The sequence below is a fragment of the Mesocricetus auratus genome, unplaced genomic scaffold, assembly GCF_017639785.1.
Source record: "Mesocricetus auratus isolate SY011 unplaced genomic scaffold, BCM_Maur_2.0 Super-Scaffold_4256, whole genome shotgun sequence".
Lineage (NCBI taxonomy): Eukaryota > Metazoa > Chordata > Mammalia > Rodentia > Cricetidae > Mesocricetus > Mesocricetus auratus.
Window position 1 is genome coordinate 37,026,682 of NW_024429182.1, and position 21,253 is coordinate 37,047,934.

At 44.5% G+C, this 21,253-nt stretch overlaps 1 protein-coding gene across 1 annotated transcript in view; it reads left to right on the forward strand.

Moving 5' to 3' along the window:
* The window catches only part of Mamdc2 (MAM domain containing 2), a 148,337-nt gene that overhangs the window by 60,797 nt on the left and 66,287 nt on the right, over positions 1–21,253 (forward strand). The window contains exons 3-6 of the mRNA XM_005063739.4: positions 1,743–2,014; positions 3,138–3,222; positions 6,306–6,443; positions 18,306–18,562. Coding sequence (XP_005063796.1) covers positions 1,743–2,014; positions 3,138–3,222; positions 6,306–6,443; positions 18,306–18,562 — 752 coding nt within the window. The remainder of the gene's footprint in view (positions 1–1,742; positions 2,015–3,137; positions 3,223–6,305; positions 6,444–18,305; positions 18,563–21,253) is intronic.

Here is a 21,253-nt window from a genome sequence, read left to right on the forward strand (position 1 = left end):
GTATCAGCTTTGGGGTTTCTAGGGAATGCTGGCAGCATGCAGTGCAAGCATTCTTCTCTCCTCTTAGATCCCATTCTCCACCTTTTTACTTCTGCAGGAAAGTAGCACTCTCCACGCCTCGCCATCTGCCTTAGTTAGGGTTTCTACTGGCATCATAAAGACCATGGCCAAAAGCTGTACACAAAACACTTGGTAGTGAACAATAGCTTTAAGGATCAGACTTACCATACTGGGAGGCGGGATCTGAGATGTTTCTAAAAGCTGTTGTCACTCGTGAGTGGCTGCCACATGAAGATTGGCTCCTGGAAATAAGCTTGATCTTGGAATCCTCCAGCTAGCAAGATGGCATTCTGGGTCCTAGATGAGGGCTGAGCTGCTTCTGACCTGCCAGGACTGGCCACTGATGCAGAGATCCTAGCTGGGATGGGTATTTGGGGCAATGCGTGTGGGGGGATGGGCTGAAGGAAATCAAGGAAAACGTACATGTATTTCAGAGCTTTCTGGTAAGAGTTCAGTGTTAGGAACCCAAACTACCAGGGTGGAGTCAGCAGCCACATGATAGAAGGCAATAGGTAAATGTGGACACAGATGTGTGAACTTCTGGGCATCTGCAGTCTTCCACTTCCACTTTCAAAGACGAATAAACAAGTGAACTACTAGGCTAGGAGTCCAGGTGGCCAGAGTAGTGTAGAAGGCTTACACTGGTGTTCTTGGCTGCACTTGTTCCCCCATCTTCCATAGGAAAGTGAGTCCACATCCTGGTCCAGCCTGCAGAATACCACTCATCCATATTAGCAGGAGAAAGGCAGAGATAGAAGAGGGTGGCAGGAAAATAGAGAAAAGAGGATGGGGGAAGGAGAAAGAAGGAGATGGGAGAGAAAAGAGAGAAAGAGGAGAGAAAAAGAAGGAATTGAGAAAGAGGAAGAGATGAAAGAGGAAGACAAAACAGGGGAGATCTTGCTGTGCCCGCTGCTTTCCGAGGCCTGTGCAATATGTTCTACATACACTTTCCATTTAGTTATATTTGGTTAGGAAATAGTCTAGGCAAAGGCAATCTGATTCTTAGTTTAAAAAAATAACTCACACTTTGTCTGGCTAGGTCCCAAGAGCCAGGCTGAGTAACTAAATCAATTTAATCAATTCTAATGATACAAGCTAAATGCAAATTAAATCATTTGTTCTGGGGAGAACTGTGTAAGGAGATGGTTGAGTGCACCATATTTTGAGGCTTTTGGATCCATCCTGCTCATATTGCTCCCTAGATTCCGTGTCCTGAGCCTGCACCCTCACCCATGTGAGGGCCAGGGTGCCTTGTGCAATGTGCTAAGTGGTCCTGGTGTGGGATGAGGGAAAGCACCAGATGCTTGGCCTCGGTGTTGGAGTTCAGAGGAGTTGAAGACAAGGAAGACTGGAGAGGGCACTCCACTCTCTTGAGAGGCCCACTACCCAGCTCTAGCCTGTTGTCATGTGGGGAAGTAACTGCAGTATGGCCAAACCATGTAAGGGTGTTCAGCGTTTTGACAATGTCATATAATATCCTTTACGACTGCGTTCGGATGCATTAACACTTATCCTGGGGTGTATGTGGCTGAAGAGATGCAGGTGGACATGCCCATTTCACAGGAGACGAGAGACAGGTGTTCAGGCAATTCTCTTGGGCTGAGACAATGCATTTGCACGTGTTCTCACCAGTTGTCTTTTTTCCAAGTTACAAATTTCTTGTTTGTGTTCTTCTCTTTCAGGCCATTATGTTTATGTGGACACCTCTTTTGCCAAGCAAGGGGAGAAAGCTGTGCTGCTGAGCTCTGATTTGCAAGCTGAGGAATGGAACTGCCTTCGCCTGGTTTACCAGATAAGTGCACCCCTGGGCTCTGCATCAGATCCCAGCCAGCTAAACCTCTATGTGAGATTTGAGGATGAAAGCTTTGATCGATTGCTTTGGTCTACTAAGGAGCCATCAGACAGCTGGCTCATAGCCAGTCTGGATCTTCAGAACAGCTCTAAAAAATTCAAGGTAGGTGGGGTTGTGGGGAAAGATATGAGGTGTGTGACGTACTCTGTGGTACATGAGGTATTCTAACAGTGGTTCTCAACCTTCCTAAAGCTGAGACCCTTTGACACAGTTTTTCATGTTCTGGTGTCCAACCAACCATAAAAATTTCTTGTTGCTACTTCTTAACTAATTTTGCTACTGTTATGAATCATAATGTAAATATCTGGTATACAGGATATCTGATATGCAACCCCTGTGAAATGGTTGTTCAACCCCATATGAGAGTATGTGTCATTGAGGACACAACAGAGTCAGCAGGAGAATCCCATTCCTAATGCACTCCATTCCTAGGCTCAACCTTCTCCTTTGAAAAAGCTGTAAAACAGAACATCTCAGGATAACACAGCTTGTTAGGAGTCTCTCTCCATCAGACAGCCACTGAGGGAAAGAACATCGAGTCTGAGTTCCTATTTCACACCATCCTCCAAAGGTTATCAGACCCCAAATCTACCCACAGAGTTGCAAAATATCCTGCTAAAACCACAGTAGAAAAGGTTTTTTTTGAGAAACAGGGCCAGATGTGAACACTCCTTGAAATCAACCACATGGATTGCCATGCTTTTATCTGTTCTTTGTATAAAATTCTCAATTCCTCATCAACGTAGAAACTATGGATTAACTGAGCCTTCCCATCTCATGTGGAGATTTCTGACTGACAGATCTGGGCTCCCTGCTTTCTCATCCAAGGATTACACACACACACACACACACACACACACACACACACACACACACACACAACCTTTTTCTTCCTGCATCATCTGCCCTCAGTTCCATTCAGCACATACTTCCCCAGGAACACTGCTCTCCTCTCCATCCACCAATGACTGCCTCCATGAACACAGGAGGATGTGGAAGTCAGGGTAGCATTGGAAGATTCTGAGCACCTGTTGGACACTTTGTTCATGTCAAAGTCCTCAGCGTACATGTATATGTTCATGTATGCACAGGTATGAGTGCAAAAGTAAGAATCACATTCAGCAGCCATGAATCACACCGAAGGACATCTCCTAAGGACTGACATATTGGACAGGAAATATGGCGTTTTGATGCCTGACTCCTTTAACCCCCATATGTTCCACAGATTTTGATAGAAGGTGTCCTGGGACAAGGAGACACAGCCAGCATTGCCCTCTTTGAAATCAAGATGACAGCCGGCTACTGTATTGGTGAGTGAATTTTGTGATCACGGCAGTGGAATGTAAATCTCTTTTTATAACCCACTGCCAGAAAGCACTAAATCGATCCTCAAGGCCAAGTGTGTCATAGAGCATGCCGCAAACTGCATAGCAGCTTCTGTTCTTTGCTAGGGTCACCTGAAGATGGAACATTGATCCTCAGTCTTTGGTGTGGAAAGGCTCATTAGCATTTGATCGAACTGGCTGGATTAACAAGGAGAATAGGTCGCTTTTACCCCCAGTGATGCTCTCTAACCTCCCCCAGTTGCTTACTTGCTGCGAACTCTATTTTTGGTGGCCTTTGCTGGAAGAGCAGACACCCATCACTTCACCTGCTTTCCTGTCACGTGCTACAGCTGTCTTAATCATCAAGATCCTACCCGGGCTAGGCAGGGTTGATTGTCTGCATGACAGCTTTGAAAGGGCAAGAGTCAGGCCCCATGGGTACCTGACTATCCCTCATCTGTGACCAACCATAACGCTGCACAATGAGCCCTGCATGGAGGGGCTGGTGTCTGCGCAGGCACACATAGAAGAAACGGGTTGTGGTGGGGGGCAAAGCGTGTAGGAGAAAGGACCTGAACACACAGGTCAAAGGCCAGAGCCAAGCAGTCGGTAACCCACAGGGAGCTTCTTACAGAGACTGGTCTCAGGACATGGAGCCTGGGTTTACTGGAATTATGAGGTTGGTAGGTCCTAAAGTTAGCCTATAGGGGACAGGTCTGTAGCTGTGGCTTTGAGGTGATTCCACTGGTTTCCATGAGCTGGAGACAAGGAAAATACAAATACACAGGAGCTAGCAAAGTCCCACAAGAGTCTCTGACTTTACAGGGATTACAGGATGAGGACCAGACATGGGGAGAAAGTGGGGGAGTAACATTACAAAAGGAAAAAGTCCGTAGATCAGAGATGCCTCAACATTGACAGTATTGAGACTAAGGAGAAGAGCCAAAGGGAGTGGAGAGTCAAAGATGATCCTGTACGAGGAGCCCACGCTAATGCCCTGTGGTATGGCTTCTCTGTTTTGGTCTTTCACTGATACCTCTAAGGCAAAGAAGGACTACAACCAGGCTCCTCCCATGAGTAGTCTAGGTGCTGCCCCTCCACGCACTGAAACAGTCAGACACACCTGTGTAGCTCCACCTGCTGGCTCAGTCCCTCACTGCACCTCCCCAACCCCACCCCCACCCACGCCCTGCTCTTGGCAAAAGGGAGCTGGTTCCTGTGAGGGTCCAGAAGAGGTGGATTTAAGGATGGACAGTCAAGAAATGTTCGTTTCTTTCCCGCAGATGATTCGGTGGCTTCTGGTTTGCTTGAAACAAAAAGGACGCCACATAAGTGTATCTTGCCACGCTGTCGCCCCTCCTTGCTCCGTGCCCATTTCTCTCGGTTCCTTGTCTGTGCAATTGGGGTAATAGCAGTACCTTTCTCAAGGAGCTATGTTGAGGATTAAGTGAATTCATAGAAAAGGCTTAGACTAGTGCCTGGCATGCTGAGAGGGATTTTGCTTTTTATTAGACACTGTGGCAGCCCTTGGCACTACATGTTGAGCATCCGTTGGCAGATACTGCAGTGGAAATTTGAAAAGAAGTTTTGAGAAATCTTGAGATTTGTCAGTGCTTGCTGACAACTGCACCAGCTAGGATCCTTGGCAGGAAGGTGGGAACTGGGATGTGGGGGCTGCGAGGGGGGCTACAGCATTGTCTCTGTAATTTGAGGAAAGCCCATCAACGTCAATGAGAACACAAAGCTGTACCAGCAGGCACTGGCACTGTGGCCAGAATTAGCACCAGCCTGACTCATAAGCTGTTATCGGGCTAGCCAATGGGACGGGGGGGAGGGGAGGAATTACTAGCAGCTGGAAACAGTGGCTGTATGGTCAAGACTGCTTCTGGCCAGGCTGATTCTTCTGTAAAGGGACATAGCTCACCATGGCAACCTGGCAGCGATGGAGCTGGCCACTAGCACTGATGTCACCCTCCCTCACCCCCCTTTGGTGGAACCCAGTAAGAATGTGGATGGAATAGAGAACAGGATGAACATCGTCATTCATTCTGTAATTGCAGGATTATGGTGTCATCAGCTGGATTAGGCTTATAAACTCCCTGTTGCCACTGAAAGATTTTGTTAATGGGGAATAATTTATAGCAAGCACGTTAATGTCCCCAAGGACAAAGGCTTTACTTCTGTATTTCGCGTCTCTAGTCAGGAGGTACAGGAGGGCCATGGGCAAGGTGTGTGCCTGTCCCACCTACTCTGACTGGACTCTTATTTAGAAAGTGGGGGGGTTAGCATCTTAGAAATGTGAGTTCTGGGAATCTTGTTCATCATAAAGAGATGGAGGACTGGGCCAGCAGTTAACATAAAGGGTGGTGCAGAAAATATCTAGAGCTGAAGGAATAACCTGAAAATAGCACATTAAAATATAGTGGATCTGGCTGGGCGGTGGTGGCTCACGCCTTTAATTCCAGCACTCGGGAGGCAGAGGCAGGCGGATCTCTGTGAGTTCGAGGCTGGGCTGGACCGACAGCCTCCAAAACAATACAGAGAAACCCTGTCTCGTAAAAACCAAATATATATGTGTGTGTGTGTGTGTGTGTGTGTGTAGGATCTGGGAACCTAGGTCAGCAGTAAAATGCTTAACATGTGCAAGACCCTGAACTTGGTTCCTGGAACCAAAACTTTGACTACTTAATTAATTTAATAGAATGACAAAAATCATCAGCTTATATCAAGCATGGACCATATGCCCAGTGCTCTGGTGCTGCCTGCCCATGCCTACAGTATGTTGTCTCCAATTCACACATCAAGAAACAGACGCAGAGATGGTGAGTCCCACAAGTCACATGGCTAATGGAAGAAAGGACCGTGGTTCAGAGGGGCAATGATGATACAGAGCATCGACTCAATACTGGATCTCTCTTGTTCAGAATTTCTGGTCCACAGGACACCATGATTGTCATTCCGAGGAAGAGAGCCCTCGGAGTGACAAAAGGCATACTCTGCAGAGAATGTAGGTGTCCCCTTGTGTGGCTGCAGGTCCATGAAATATTTATCCATTCCTCTTCCTCCAGAATGTGACTTTGAAGAAAACCATCTCTGTGGCTTTGTGAACCGATGGAATCCCAACGTGAACTGGTTTGTTGGAGGAGGAACTATGAAGAACACCCACTCCATCCTCCCACAGGATCACACGTTCAGGAGCGAGCAGGGTGAGCGGGCCACAAAGGCAGTCTTCTTCCTGGGGCTAACCTTGCCTTCAACTCCCACATCCTGGCTTTTGTCAACAGAAGAAAGGGTGGGGAATCACACTGGGAGAGCCAGTGGAAGAGACGGAAAAGAAGGGAAGGAGGGAGGGAGGGAAGGAAGGAAGGAAGGAAGGAAGGAAGGAAGGAAGGAAGGAAGGAAGGAAGGAAGGAAGGAAGGAAGGAAGGAAGGAAGGGCAATCTGTAACTGCGGACATAAGCTTGTACTAAGGAAGCCATAAAGGCAAAGATTTTAGCTCATCTATAATCTGGGATGTTTTTACATGTCAGTGGAATGTTATACTTCTTATCTATTGGCTGTATTCTTATTTCTAAAGACAAGGCTAGGATAATCCCGATCTTCATTAAAAATAGATTGCAGGTTGGCAAGTCCTTAAGAATTTCCCAGGAGATCATCAATGCTAATAATTATGTATGAAGTGTGCAACAGGGCCCCCTGGTGGTCAAGTACACTGCAAGGAAAATGCGGAGAGGAGGCTCTTGGTGAGGGCAGAGGAGGAAGCCTCTGGAAGGGAAACTAGGGCGACCCTGTGCTTCCTTGTGTCTTACTGGTCACACCTGGTCCCTGATTTCTCTTCATCTGCAAGACATCCAGTCCTCAACTCTGTGACCTTTTCTAAGTATTGAGAAGATTCTGGCTTTCCCTCAAGAGCAAAAACAAGGAAGTTGGAACTTTTTCTTTTCACGTCCTAGTAGATAGCGAAGGGTCCATTTGGTCTGGTTAAATTTCTCATGATGACAGCATGAGCCCTTGGCTGGACCCATGACAGCTGCTTGTGGTTCCCTTGCTGCCCCTCACTGACCGGAGTTTCTTGTCGTCTAAATGTTTGAAAGTGTGTCCTCAACTTTGCTTCCAACGTGACCATTCTGCAGGTCACCTGGGTTCTGGAGTCCCCATCTTGACATCACTGTTCTCTTTGTTCGTACTCCGCCTCCTCCATTGTACCCAGAGTCTCAGGCTCCGTTTCCCACAAGGGCCAAGCAGAAAGATTAAACAAGGGGCATGTGGCTGGGTGAGGACTGTGGCTGACTAGGCAGTTGAGACGTGCAGAGCAGTTAGATCTGATTGTGTTCTATCAGAATGTGAGCCCACTTCACAAGACCTTTTTTTTTCCTTAAAATAATCAGGAAGAAATGGATTGTTTTTGAAATGTCTTTAATATGTGAAAATTAGTGGATATTTTCTAAACAAAATAAAGAAACATACTACATGGGCTGGCAAAAGGTTAGCTAGCTCCTACCTTTTAGCCTCTATTTTACAGGTTTTTTTTCTTTCCTTTTCAACATGTCCAGGCTACTTAGAACAAAACACTTCTAAGTAGCCAGCTATGCATGCACATGGGACTTGTCTGCTTAAGATAAATCCAACTTTGCATCTAGCATTTTCATTCATTTGATCTTGAATTGGGTACAATGAAGAAAATGACAATTGAAATGTCAAGCCACCAGGCTGCTTCCAAACCTCAAGGAGTATGTCCAAGAAAGAGAACGTTGTTCTCCCATACATGGACATCAAACAAGATCACATATGTCAACTGTTGTCAGAATTATCCTCTTCCCCTACAAAAAAAAGGAGAAAATATTCAGAGATAAAAGGACACTTGTAAGTACGCAGAGTTAAAAGCAGGACACTTGTAAGAAGGCAGAGTTAAAAGCAAAGTGCTACATATTCAGAGATAACGGAGCCCTTGTAAGTCATGACAAATGAAGGGGAGGTGTGGATTTACAGGGAGAGAGGAGAGAAGCAATGATGCTGTGAATAGCTGTGCCAACTGCAAGAAGTCAAGGAGAGAGGGGTGGGGTGGGGGTGAAAAAGCAACGTGTGGGCAAATTCTAAAAAGCTTGAATGCAGGAGGTGATTTCAACTTCCCTGACAATGGGAAGCCAGCAGAGGTCTTTGAACCCCAGGTGAGACATCATCACACAATGGATATAATATCACCCTAAAGGTGATTGTCTTGCTAGGTAGAGAACAAAAACACAGAATAAGAGAATAAATTGGTACCCTGGTAGCTCTTTAGATAGAATTAGGGTCAGTCATTTAAGGAACTATGACAAAAAAACATTTTCACTTCCTAATTATAAAAGAAAGACTTAGCACTTTTGGTAATATTGAGAGCTGAAATTCTATGCCTAACCCATATTTGAACCGGAAGACACACAATCCACACTGGTAATGAGGGTTCTATGCAGAGTGAATGTTGACCAGTGGTAGCATGGCCACAAATCTGCATGAGTATTGTAAAAGAGAGGTTAATTCTGAGCGGTAAAATGTCAGCATCCCTCAAAGCCTGTGTTTAAATGAATAAAGCTGCCAACAATCTCTTGGGGTTTCATAAAAGAAAAGCCAGGTAACTGTCTCCTTACTCATGGAGCCAGGCTAGCTTGGTAACTGTTTTTCTGTTGTATCTTCTAAATCAAGTGCAGAGAATGAATGGTAGGGAGTTGAAGATGTAGTCATCATGGGTCTGTTTCACAGTTACACAGAGGTTCAACTGTGGGCAAGCGCTAGGGAAATTTCCCAAGCCACTCAAAAATTATCTCATGATCTTCTGATGGCATACTCACATTGCCTTTGTCATCCTCATTATGGTGAGAGTCAGACGGCTGGAGGTATCGGGAAAGTCTCAGGAGAAGCAAGACTAGCCTATGGACTAGTGTCAGACTGTTCATATGTCTGTATTTCCTGAACACAGTCTCTCCTTAAAAGGGTGAAATCTACAGTGGTTCCTCGGTGACCACTCTGGCCATATTGGGTCAGTGAAGGGTAAAGAATGAGGCAAATCAGAAGTTCCATTGCTTGTATTCAGTTACAAGAGTGCTGGTTTCCTGGAGCAACCCCTCAGCTTCTCAGAGTTGCTACTAAGCTATTTTCAGGTGAGGTGAGGGATTTGCATTTAGTGACCTTTAAGATTCAATATTTCACTTTTCTCTCTTTGCCTGGTGCTACACATTGATTGAGATCTATTTCCAAACTGTGTGGGAGCCTCCTGAATACTTACAGCACTTCGTATTTGGCACCAGAGAGAGAGAGAGAGAGAGAGAGAGAGAGAGAGAGAGAGAGAGAGAGAGAGAGAGAGAGAGAGAAAGAAAGAAAAAACAAAAAGGAGGATGGAAGGCACCATGGGCATGGTTTTAGTGGTGTCTTGACCATAAGATAAAAAGAAAAGGACTGCAGTGTGGTTGTCCTTGAAGGTCACTGTCTCTGGCTGATGGGACGGTCATCTCTGCTACTGCACTTGCCTCTGTCCGCTGTTCACTCTGTCTGTCCTGTTTCCTCCTCTCTATTTTCCAACCCTTTCCACTTTCCTTTAGCTGTTTCTAAAATATGTCCTAAAGGCAAGCAGCTTTGCCCACTAGTGTTGCTCAGTACCCCTCAAACCAATATGGAAAGCTAAAAAAAAAGCTGAAGGGGAAATGTCTAGAGAAAGCTTACATCTCCCTGCCAGCAAACTACCTGCTGACCACCAGGAAGGGGCTTCTTCATTGACTCCTCATGTCACATAGTCACCCATGTGCTCATTACATATACATCACAAACAACACACACATGCACATATATATATGTATATATATATATATATATAAAGCATTCTTGCATGCTGTGGTGATATGAAAAGTCATGAACTTTAAAGAGATCTTGTCTAAAAATGTCCTTCCCCAGAACAGTAGTTTGGGGACATGTTTCCTTAGTTTCTTTCCTGTTGATGTGAAATACTCTGACAAAGCAACTTAAGATGCAAAGGGTTTATTTAGTTCATAGTTCATCGTTTAGTCCATTATCAAAGGGGAAGTCACAATGGCAGGAGCTTGAGGTAGTCAGTGACAGAGCACCCACAGTAGGGAGAACAATGGGTGAATGTGACCTTCGGTGAGAGGGCCTTTCTTCCCACTTTAGTTAATGTCATCAAGCTAAAGCCCCCACAGACCCATCCAAAGGCTCATCTTCAAGATGTTTCAAAAAATCTGTCCAGCTAACAATTCACACTTACAAGTTCAATTCCACTGTCAACTTGACACCAAAACATTCATCCTTTGTCCCTATAGACTCAAGACTACATTATACTATAAAATATGTTCAGCCCAACTTTAAATGACCCTATTTAGTTCCTCAATAGTTCCAACACTGTCAAAATTGTTTCTTAACTATGAGCCCCTATAAAATTTAAAAAAAAAACAGTTACATACTTCCAACATATCATAGCACAGAGAAAGCATGCCCATTCCAAATGGAAAACAAGGCATAACAAGAAACAATCAAATTAGAACAAACCCAAAATCCATTAGGACAACCCCACTTCTCCAACTCTGCCACTGCGGCATATGTAATCCTCTCTTAGGTGGGTTCCACTTTCGTACATGAACACCTATAAAACCACTCCTTACTTAGGATAGGGCATTTAAAAAATGAGTTCTTAAGAATCTAAAATATTTGCCTAAAGAGTTCTGCCCACATGATGAAAGGTATTCCCAGTGTGAGTCTTGCAGAAAAATAAAACTACCAACACTCTAAAGAAAATAGAGGTTGTCTTTCTTATTTCATTCGCCTTCTATTGGACATATTGATTTTCTCTTCACTCTATCAATTTGGGTGGCAAAGGGAAGATTAAATGATCCATATGTGTGCCTACAGCAGCAGATTTTCCTCTCTGTGGACTCATCTCATGTTCACTCATATACTGGAAGCAACTTAAGCCTTTGCTTCGGTAAGAAGTGGAGAATCACACAGCAGAGACCAGGGTGTGGAAGGACACATTCCCAGATCTTTGTATTGTAAAAAAGGGAATAGTGAGTACAGACAGCATCTGCAGAACACAATGTAGATATCAGTTTTCTTTCATTTGGTTGTATGTCTTTAACAGTTTCCCCCAAACAGTGAGCTCTGACCTTTCAAATGAACACCGTCCCCAACTTCGTGTTGAATGACAGAAGCAGATACTGTGCTAAGAACTGAGGGATTTCTTTGAGATGTGGAAGGAGGTGTGATTTTTATCTTGTTTTCTTTTCTTTCCCAAATCTGATTCACTACATAGAGGTTTCTTCTTTGTTAATATTTTATGGAGCGAAACAAAACCATTCAGGAGGTAACTTGCTGACAGCTCAGATCAGTACTGCTTTCTATGCATCTTGGCAAAAAGAAGAAAGTTGATGTAAAAGTAATGAGGAGAATTCATTATTTTGCCAAGGCTTGAGGTTTTTAAAATCAAGCTGCTCAGAGTGCCAGTCTGCAAGGAGCTGGACAAAGTTTCCAAACTCAAAATAAGATCAGGATTATTTTATTCCTCCAAAGCTCATGAGATGGATGAATCAGCTCTCCGTAAGTCATGCCATTTTTCTCACTTCCGTTTGGATGAAGCCCCAAGTGTCAGCTCAATGGCACCTACTCACTCTCTCTATCCCACTGCTTGGGTCATGGCATTAGCACCCAGTGGGATTGTGGCTTTGTTCATTCCCTCAGTATTGCCTTCGCACAAGCTCTTTTGGATTTCTCTCCTAGTCATCTTTGCATATCAGCCTCCTTTCCAAGGATTAAGTCAGATCTCCAGGTCTTATCTGATGCAGATCTCTCGGGCTCTTCTGTAGAGCAGCAGCAGGGAGACATTTGTACTTTGTCTCTTTCTAGGTCTTCACTTTTCTCTTCTTTGACTTTCCCCCACTCCCTGTACCACACTGGTGTTTTGCGGGTTGGGAAAGAATAATAGAGTTCAGAACATAAAAGAAGGGCAATGGACAAACACTTTACCTGCCTGGTGCTGTTTAATCTTAGTAGGATGCCCTTAAATGGCAAATGGTCAAAGGCCACTTTTCCCATAGCCAATGAGAATTTCACTCTACAGTCTCAAGAAAGGAATGATGCTATTTCTGGTTCACTATGAAAACCTCTTTCAGGTTTAGGAGTAATGGGACCTGCCAGATCTTTTCAGTTGGTATTACCATACACACAGGCAGTCCTCTTGAGAGGATTTCTCTGAAGTTGTATAGCCCACTCAGGCCAAGGAAAAAGTCAGTATCTTTATTCCATTAAACTCCAGAAATTTTGGCAACAAAATTTGTCTTCTAAACTCTAAACTAAGCTCTACAGTCAGATTCTTGCCTTCTCCTACATTAAGGAAAGGCCAGACACTTCCCTCTGCGATACACAAACTCACTTTTCACTTTTTCACTCTAGAACTCTGATCTGATCAAGGCTTGGAAGATGGCTCACTGGGTAAAGTGCTTGTCTTGAAAGCATGAGGACCAGAGTACAGATCCCTAGAATCAAAGTAAGTGGGGAGGCCCACCTCTAGTCACCGAACTCTGAAGTCAGATTCAGTGGACTAGCCAAAGCAAGCTAGCGAGTCAGGTCAGGCTTGTCACCAAGCTCTGGCTTCAGCTGAGAGACCCTGCTTCAATGAACAAGGAGGAAGCTAGTGAGGAAGACTCCTAAACATCAATGTTATAACTTTACATGCACATGTACCCACACATATACAAGCATACACCACACACACACACACACACACACACACACACACACACACACACAAATGAAGAACAACAACTCTGATCCCTTTGTTTAAGGTCTAAGGCAATTGCAGAACCTGGAACTGTCTGCCTATATGGTAGTAAGGTTAGATGGCAACTTCCATCTTCCATTCCCTCCTTTAGTTGCTCCCCTTGGATCAAGGTAAGAGAGAAAGAAAAGGTTCCCTAAGAAAATACAGCAGGGACTGGAGAGATGACTCAGAGGTTAAGAGCACTAACTGCTCTTCCAGAGGTCCTGAGTTCAATTCCCAGCAACCGCATGTAGGCTCTCAACCATCTACAATGGGATCTGATGTCCTCTTTTGGCTTGCAGGCATACATGTAGATAGAGCACCATATACATAAAATAATTAAATGATTTTTAAAAAAAAAGAAAATACAGCAATGACTATTCCCTTTAAAAAAGTCTGTCTCTGGCCTTCTCATATTAGAGGGAAGATAGGAGATAAAATTGGGAGAGTCACCTAAATGACAGGTGTTGTCACTTGCTATATTAACAGTCCATCTCTATACTCTTTAGAATATAGAGTGTCTCAGATATGTGTGATGACACACACCTGTAACCCCATGCTTGGAAGGGAAAGACAGAAGGACCAAGAAGTCAAGGTCAGCATGGGCTACACAGCATGAAAAGAAGGAAGAAGAAAGGGAGGAATTAAGAGGGAGACTCGGGGAGGGAAGGAGACAGGCAGGGAGGGAGAGAAGGGGACACGAAAATAGAGACAGACTCTTACTGCCCATGTTCTTAGCCTTGAGATCTTAGCAGAGTATTGAAGTCTACAAGACAGTATAAGTCTGTCAGACCGAGTAGAAATCTGTTATTCTGAGAAAAAACTTGGTGGAAAATAGCCTGAAAGTAGGAAAGGTTTATTTTGGCTCAGGATTTCAGAGGTTTCAGTCTCTGTGGTCTGTTGGCCCCATTGTTTTGGTCCTGGGATGAAGCAAAACACTGCAGTGGTTTGAACACGTGCAGAGACTGCTCTCTTTAGGGCCAGAAGTGTAAAGAACAGAAGGGACCAAAGATAGACAGACATTCAGTGACCTTTGGATTCTAACCAGGTCCCACCTCCTAGGTTCTACAACCTCCCAATAATACACTCAAATTATGAATCCATTAATCCCAATCATTGATTGGGTCAGAGACCTCATGATCCACTATTTCCCCAAAGTTTCAACATATGACTTCTGAGTGGATATTTCACATCCAAGTTATAACAACGAACCACCCGACGTTCATGTACATTCTTTCATCTTTGAATGCTGTGTAAGAAGAATGGAGTCTGGCTCTATTAAAGAGCTGCTCCCACCCCTGAACTAAGGGTTCCTTGAAGATAGCTATCAGATATGCAGTGTGGGGAAGTAGGTGAACTGACTCACTGTCTCTGAGTGCTGTCTAGTCACCATGGCAGCAGCCAAGTGGGTATTTCCATCTGGAACATGTTTCTTCAGCCCAAGTCCTATCAGGAGGCAGCATGTCTGGATAGATAGCAAGATAGGAAGCAGACAAAGCAACTAGAGCAAAAAATGCGGCCAAAGTGGGATGAATCCTAGCTGGGTCTCAGGCTGTGTTTGGCACTATGGTTAAGCTGTGGGCAGTCTTTAGGGGAATTCTGAGTAGCCAGGCTGCTTGAAGATACATGCTCAGGAACTGTCCTGAGTTCTTCTCCTAATGGACGGGAAAACGGACAGGGGTAAAGAGCTGCTAAGGTTATCTGACAGGTTTCACTAATACAGAGAGCTGTTTTAAGAAGGAAGAGAGGCTCTCTTCAGAAGCAAGCTCGAGGACTACACTCGGGCATTACACGGGAGGCCTAACGGTCAGCTGGCGTTGTCACAAATTAGTTTCTTTCTAGTGAATTAGACAGTATCTTACCCTGCAGAAGCCTCAGGTTTTTAAGTATAAGTAAGCATTGGGTACTAATAGACTTCCTGAGTGTGACAAAGCAGCAGAGTCCACAGCAGAGTGAGACAAACATCCTGATTCTTATCCTTGTGAAGAACCCACTGTATCTATTTACACTTTCATTTTTAGTTAAATTGTTTTTTCTGGTTGGTTGTTGGTTGTTTGGTTCTGAGAAAGCATTTCTCATGGTCAGCTTCATAGCATAGGCTTGCCTCAAATTTGTGACCTTCCTATCTAGGCCTCCATGGAGTTGGGATGTACACCATGCCTGGTCTAAAGTTTTAACTCTGGGCCTAAAGGCTCTGCAATGATTCCTGTTAACCTGTAGTAGGTTCATATCTAACTGAGTTTCCTTGTACCCAGATCCTAATGATCTGATAAAAATCATCTTTCCGCAAGGTACTAGAAACCCAGCAACCCTACGCCACATCAGACTGGTCTGAGCTGGGTAAGAAAATCCCCATAATGCCATGTGTTAGACACAGTTTCTTAGAACCTTCCTATTGACAGAAACACAAGGACACACCCCTTCCTCCCTCTAATCCCCAGCTGCCTCTCCTCAGAGCAGATTTCACCAGAGATGTGCCCAGCCAAGGTTTTGCCATCCCTCCAGCCTGGGCTCCAGGATCAGACACCTGAACAGTGGTTTCTGAATCATCCTAATTCCTTTAAATCAGATGATAAACTTGTGGTGAGCTGTCTTTTCTTTTTTCTGGTATATGTTACTCAGGTTGTCTATAAATACTACCCAACTGTGTCAACAAAGAATCCTAGAGAAGAAAAGAAAGGCAGCTGACTGTGGGCTAGGCTGGTGGTTCTATGTGAGACTTGGTGTCAGCAATGTTGGTAGCATTCTTTGCAACCTCTCTGACTCACTTCGGGCAAGTCATGTTCTGTTTTCTGGATGCTCTTTGGACCAGAAATGTGACTGGTTTGCTTGGCTCAGCACCATAAGCATGAGTTGTTGAGGAGGCACTTCAACGGCTAGTACAGGGATGAAAACAGTATTCCCACAGCAGGTGAATAAAACCATCCTTGACCATCATCTGATAACTGTCAGCTGAAAAGATGTCTTTGTAATGGGGCTGTGGCTAAGAAATTTCTTTAGGCCAGCACAATAACCACACAACCCTGGAGTGGAACAGGTTGTTTCCAGTAGATCTGTTAGGGATGGTTTTTTGGAGATAGATCACCTCACCATGGGAAGAATGGTTTCCCTCTTCCTGGCTGTGGCAGTTAGAGTTCCATTAGAAACAGACACTAAGCTAGAACTGGAAGGAAATGCTTGGGAAGAACTAAGGTAGAAATTGTTAGTGTCGCTCATGAGTACAGTGGGTGCAGGCATCTTCGGTTTTAAGGTTCCCTGACTGTGCTTTAACCTTAGTTATTTTAAAAGCAAAGTGAATAGAAAAGCAAAATTAACAAGTCCAGCCCAGGGACTTGTTACGTCACCTTTATACCAACGCAGTCATATATTAGAAAATTCATACTGTACGGAGATGCAAGAGTACCTGGTGGTGACAGAAATGACAATGTCTCCCTGAGTGAAAAAGCACCTTCATTGTAAGATTCAGATCCTGAGAAAGAGGAGAAGCCCAGGCCTCCAGCAGAAAAACACAGCTGTAGTGTTCCTGATTGCTCGTTCACTGACTAGGGGCATTGTGGAGTGGTGTGTCCAAGCCACACTGCATAACTCTTCTCCATCATAACCTAAATAAATGTATATAGCATTGCTAATAGTGATAATGGCTACCCCTTATAGAAAGCAGACCACAGGACAAGTACAGTTCTGGATTCATAAATTGTATTGTTATTTCCTTATCGTTATGTTGAGAGGTTATATTAGGCACACAATAAGCACTTTACATACATAATCTCATTTCATACTCAGATCAACCCTACATGGAAAGTACAGTTGCCTGTTACTACTACAGGGTTCCTCATCTGTAGGTTCAACTAACAAACAGCAGACAAACAAAGTCAGAAAAGTGACTGTATGTATGTTACACTTTTTGACTTCTCTCTTGCTATTATCCACTAAATAGCAAGAACAATTAATCACATTGCATTACTATTTTGTTATTTACAAGTGGTTTAAAATATATAAGAAGGACTGATGATGTAGCTCAGTGGCAGAACACCTGTTTAACATGTACAAAGCTAAGGGTTTGATCCCTAACAAAATAAATAAGTAAACAACCAACAACCCAGGTATAATGTTGCATGCTTGTAATTCCAGTCTTCAGGAACCTGGGGCCTTAAGGGGACTGGAGATTAGAAGCCATCTTGGGCTACACAGCAAGGCTCTGTTTATAAATAAATAGATAAAAACATTTTTGAATAGCTAATTTATTCATTTTACACCCTGGCCACAGTTTCCCCTCCCTCCTCTCCTCCCCGCCCCACCCCACTGCCCTTCTATTCTCACCACGCCCAGTTCACTCCTCATCTATTTCTGTTTAGGAAAGGACAGGTCTCCCATGAGTATCAACAAAACATGGCCTATCAAGCTGCAGTTAAGACTAAGCACCGCCCCATGTATTTAGGCTGGGCAAGGCAATGTACATAGGTTATATACATAGCATATACCATGTACATAGGCTGTATACAAACACTAGTCCACTTTATATGAAGGACTTGAGAATTCACAGAGTTTAATATGCCCAGAGGCTCCTGGATCCAATCTCATCCAAAGGATGACAGTACCTTCATCCTAGAGCCCAGGAAATTGAGGCCCAGACAAATTCAGAAACCTGCTCAAGTCCCAGCACCTCACCAAGGACGTGGGATTCAAAGTCATCTCTCTTCAATGCCAGATCAAAGCTCTTCCTTTTCTCTATACTGTTTGCTCCACCCTTGAGTGGAGGTTAGTGGCTCTGTGTCTGCCAGGCGCTGCTGTCACCAAGGTCCATCAACAGTGGCATCACAAGTTCAGACTCCCAAACCCTAGCCTGTGAGCACTCTTGCATCACTGGATGTAAGTTGTGAAAATATGTTGGGAGGTTCTCGTCATGCCTTTTAAATACAAGACTGTACAGTCTAGACATCTTATAACTCAGAAAGGCTTGGGAAGGGATCGCATCTGATGTAGTGGTGTATTCGTCTGTGAAAATCCAAACACTTCAAAGATGACACATCTTTCCTGTGTGGATAATTCTCTTCAGTCCAAAGGAAAGGAAAATGTATACTGCTTCTCACCTGGCATTTGCAGTGCACAATAAGTTCATGTGTCCATCTCCCAGCTGTGACATTTATATACTCATAACCACCTTCCTCCTCTCCCCTTCCCATGGATTACATCGAAGTGAGTCCCAGAATGGCAGTTTCATCTGCAGCTTACCAGCCTGTCTTACCCTGCATCCTGTTTGTGTGATTTCCAGGCCACTATATGTACGTGGACTCCGTCTATGTGAAGCACTTCCAGGAGGTGGCCCAGCTCATCTCCCCGGTGACCACAGCCCCCATGTCTGGCTGCCTCTCATTCTATTACCAGCTTCAGCAGGGGAACGACAATGTCTTCTCTCTTTACACTCGGGATATGGCTGGCCTGTACGAGGAGATCTGGAAAGTGGACAGTCCAGGCAGTGCCGCCTGGAACCTTGCGGAGGTGGAGTTCAGTGCTCCTTACCCCATGGAGGTAGGTGAGCCCTGGTCTGGTGGCATGCAGAGATGCTACGAACATAGGCATGGAGGTCACTCCACTGTATTTTCCCATTTACCTTAATCATGCTTTTGAAGATAGGTACACACTGATTTTATTTTTTAGTTTTGATTTAGTAAAAAACAAGAAATTGTATCAATGTAATGAAATGTGATGTTTTGATACATATATACAATGTGTGGCAATCAAGTCATGATAGCTAGCACATGTATCACCTCAAACATTTATTATTGTTGGTAGCAGCAACATTTAAGATATCTCTTCCTGGTATTTTGAAGTGTACAATGTATCATTATTAACTATAATTGGCCAACTGTGCAATAAAGACTAAACTATAGCCTTTTAATCTAATTGTAGTTTTGTATCCACAGACTGACATCCCCCTTTCCCTTCTACTCCTGAGGTACCTGCCTCTATTGTAATCTTTTAGTGGGAAGTAGCTAGAGCTAAAACATAGCTGGTGGTTAAGAGCATTGACACTCACAGAGGCCAACTGAGCCCTTGGAGCGGGAGCTGCTGCTGCTGGCACTGTTGTCCAAGCACCTGACTTTTCTGTGGGTGCTGGGACCCAAAGCCTGTCCTGATTGTGCAGGAAGCACTCTTAGCTCCGAGGCATCTCCCCAGCCCTTTAATCTCTTTCTTCCCTCTCTTTTCCCTTCTCAGCCTCCTTGCTTCTCTCCCTTCCCCTGTATCCCCTCCTTCCTCTCTTTCTATCTTCTTTGTCCATTAGAAGTATTTTTCTCAGGACAAGTGTGCAAGCCAGTCTACCAGCTGAATTCCTGCTGCATGTTACCTCTGATCTTGTGCTATGACCATGAAGCGTTCAAAGTGTGGTGTGGGGGGCACTAAGAACTTCAATATAACTCCTTCCTGAACCTCCACCCCAGAGTTACCAGTCTTATGCGGTCCTTTGCCTTTACCCAGATAGAATTCTGGGTAGGCAAAAAGAGAGTCTTCGGGTGCTGGGTTTGGGCAACTTCAGTTTCCCTCTGGTTTGTGCAGCAGTGATAGGCAGCAGAAGGTGGCTGGCGTGGAGGCGGCAGCAGCAGGAAGGGTCCTGTAATGTTACCCTTGTACACCTCTCTAGTATCCAGACCCTGAGCCCTGCAAATGCTACCCTGCCCTGTCTGCCTAGGAAGTCAGGTTGCTCCGTCTTTCATACCAGCCAGTGCTGTAACTGAAACCCAGCACCTGAGATCCACGGCCTCAAACACTTGACTCTTTCAGTGACCAAGTCCTGCAGTGCCCCCTGTGACTTTTTATACCTCTTCAGTCTCTGCCTTTGACCCTCTCACCATCTATTTTTGCAGCCCTTTTCTTGCTGCCGGCCATTCCGAGCTGCCGAGATTCTGCTTCTCCAGCTGCCAGGAACCAGCCGTGGTTGTTAAAACTCAGGCTCCATACTGCTCAGCAGTCACTGCTCCGCCTGCCATCGCCACCGCTCTGCGGTCTGCTGCTTCTTTCTTCATAGTCCTCACTCTGGAAAAGAAATGGTGACTGGAGAGAGGCTTTCAGGGGGATCTGGAGCAGCAAATGGAGGTCTCACAGCTTAAAGTCTCCAAACCCTAAGTGAGCCTGAGCAGCCTGCTTATCTAGAGAACCAATCGCAGTCTTGTCTCCTGGCACCAACCACAGCTGAGGAGGCTTATACTTAAATCAATCACAGCCTTGCCTCTTCAGCACCAGTCACAGAAGCCCCTCTGTTAGGCACCAGGGGAAATGCACCTAGGTAGAAATGGTAGTAAGGTCATCTAGAGTTCACTGAGATCTGCGATAGCAAAACGTTTGGTACAAACTGTCCAACGGCTCTGGATGAAGCTGCACCTTCAGAAGCCAGGGCAATCTTCTGTGATCACTGTGTAGCTTTCTCCAGGCGCTCAAGCCCGCCGGTGCTGGCACAAGAGTAGTCTGGCTGGTTGTTCAACTGATGGTCCTTTGATTCAAAGAATCCAGGTAGCAAGAGAAAAGTCCCAGAGCTGCTAATTGGAAGGTTGGATTCCCATGCCCAGCCTTTGCTTAGCTAAAGGAAACTTTACATCAGAAAGCATGCTTGCCATACAGACTTATGGAATGTTTCTGAATACTAATAGTGATTCTTTAACAATGTTTGAATGGTGCTTACTACCTTCCCAGTGCCCTCAAGGGGGAATGGGCCCCCCTTATTTGTTTCATTAAAATCAATTTTGAAGGTTTCCCTTGTCTTTCTAAAAAAATTACTTTCTTCTTTGCAACAAAAACAATGTTATAAAACCAGAAGTAAACTTATCATTAGAGCTTTAATTTGAGACAAATCTTGTTCTTATGTTACAACTCTTTACAATTCAATACATGATAAGTATCCAAATCAAAAGAATTAGAAAATTCAAAGAAACAAAAATAAGTTAAACAACTTTCCTAGGACAAAGACAGCTGACGTTGTAGTGTTTATTGCTGTAGATCTTTCTTTAAGCACATATCTGAATCTGTATCTATAGATGTGTGTCTTTCAGAACTCCCAAGTTCTGACAGTGTTTCCCGCCCTCTAAAGCACATACATACAATCATGCCCACAGTTGCAGAGAACAAAGGAAACAACGGAATTGTCCAAGAAGCCTGACATCTTTTTTTTTTCTAGGTCACACAGCTGGTAGATGCCAGTGAGCTTAGGAGACTTCCTAGACCAAAATC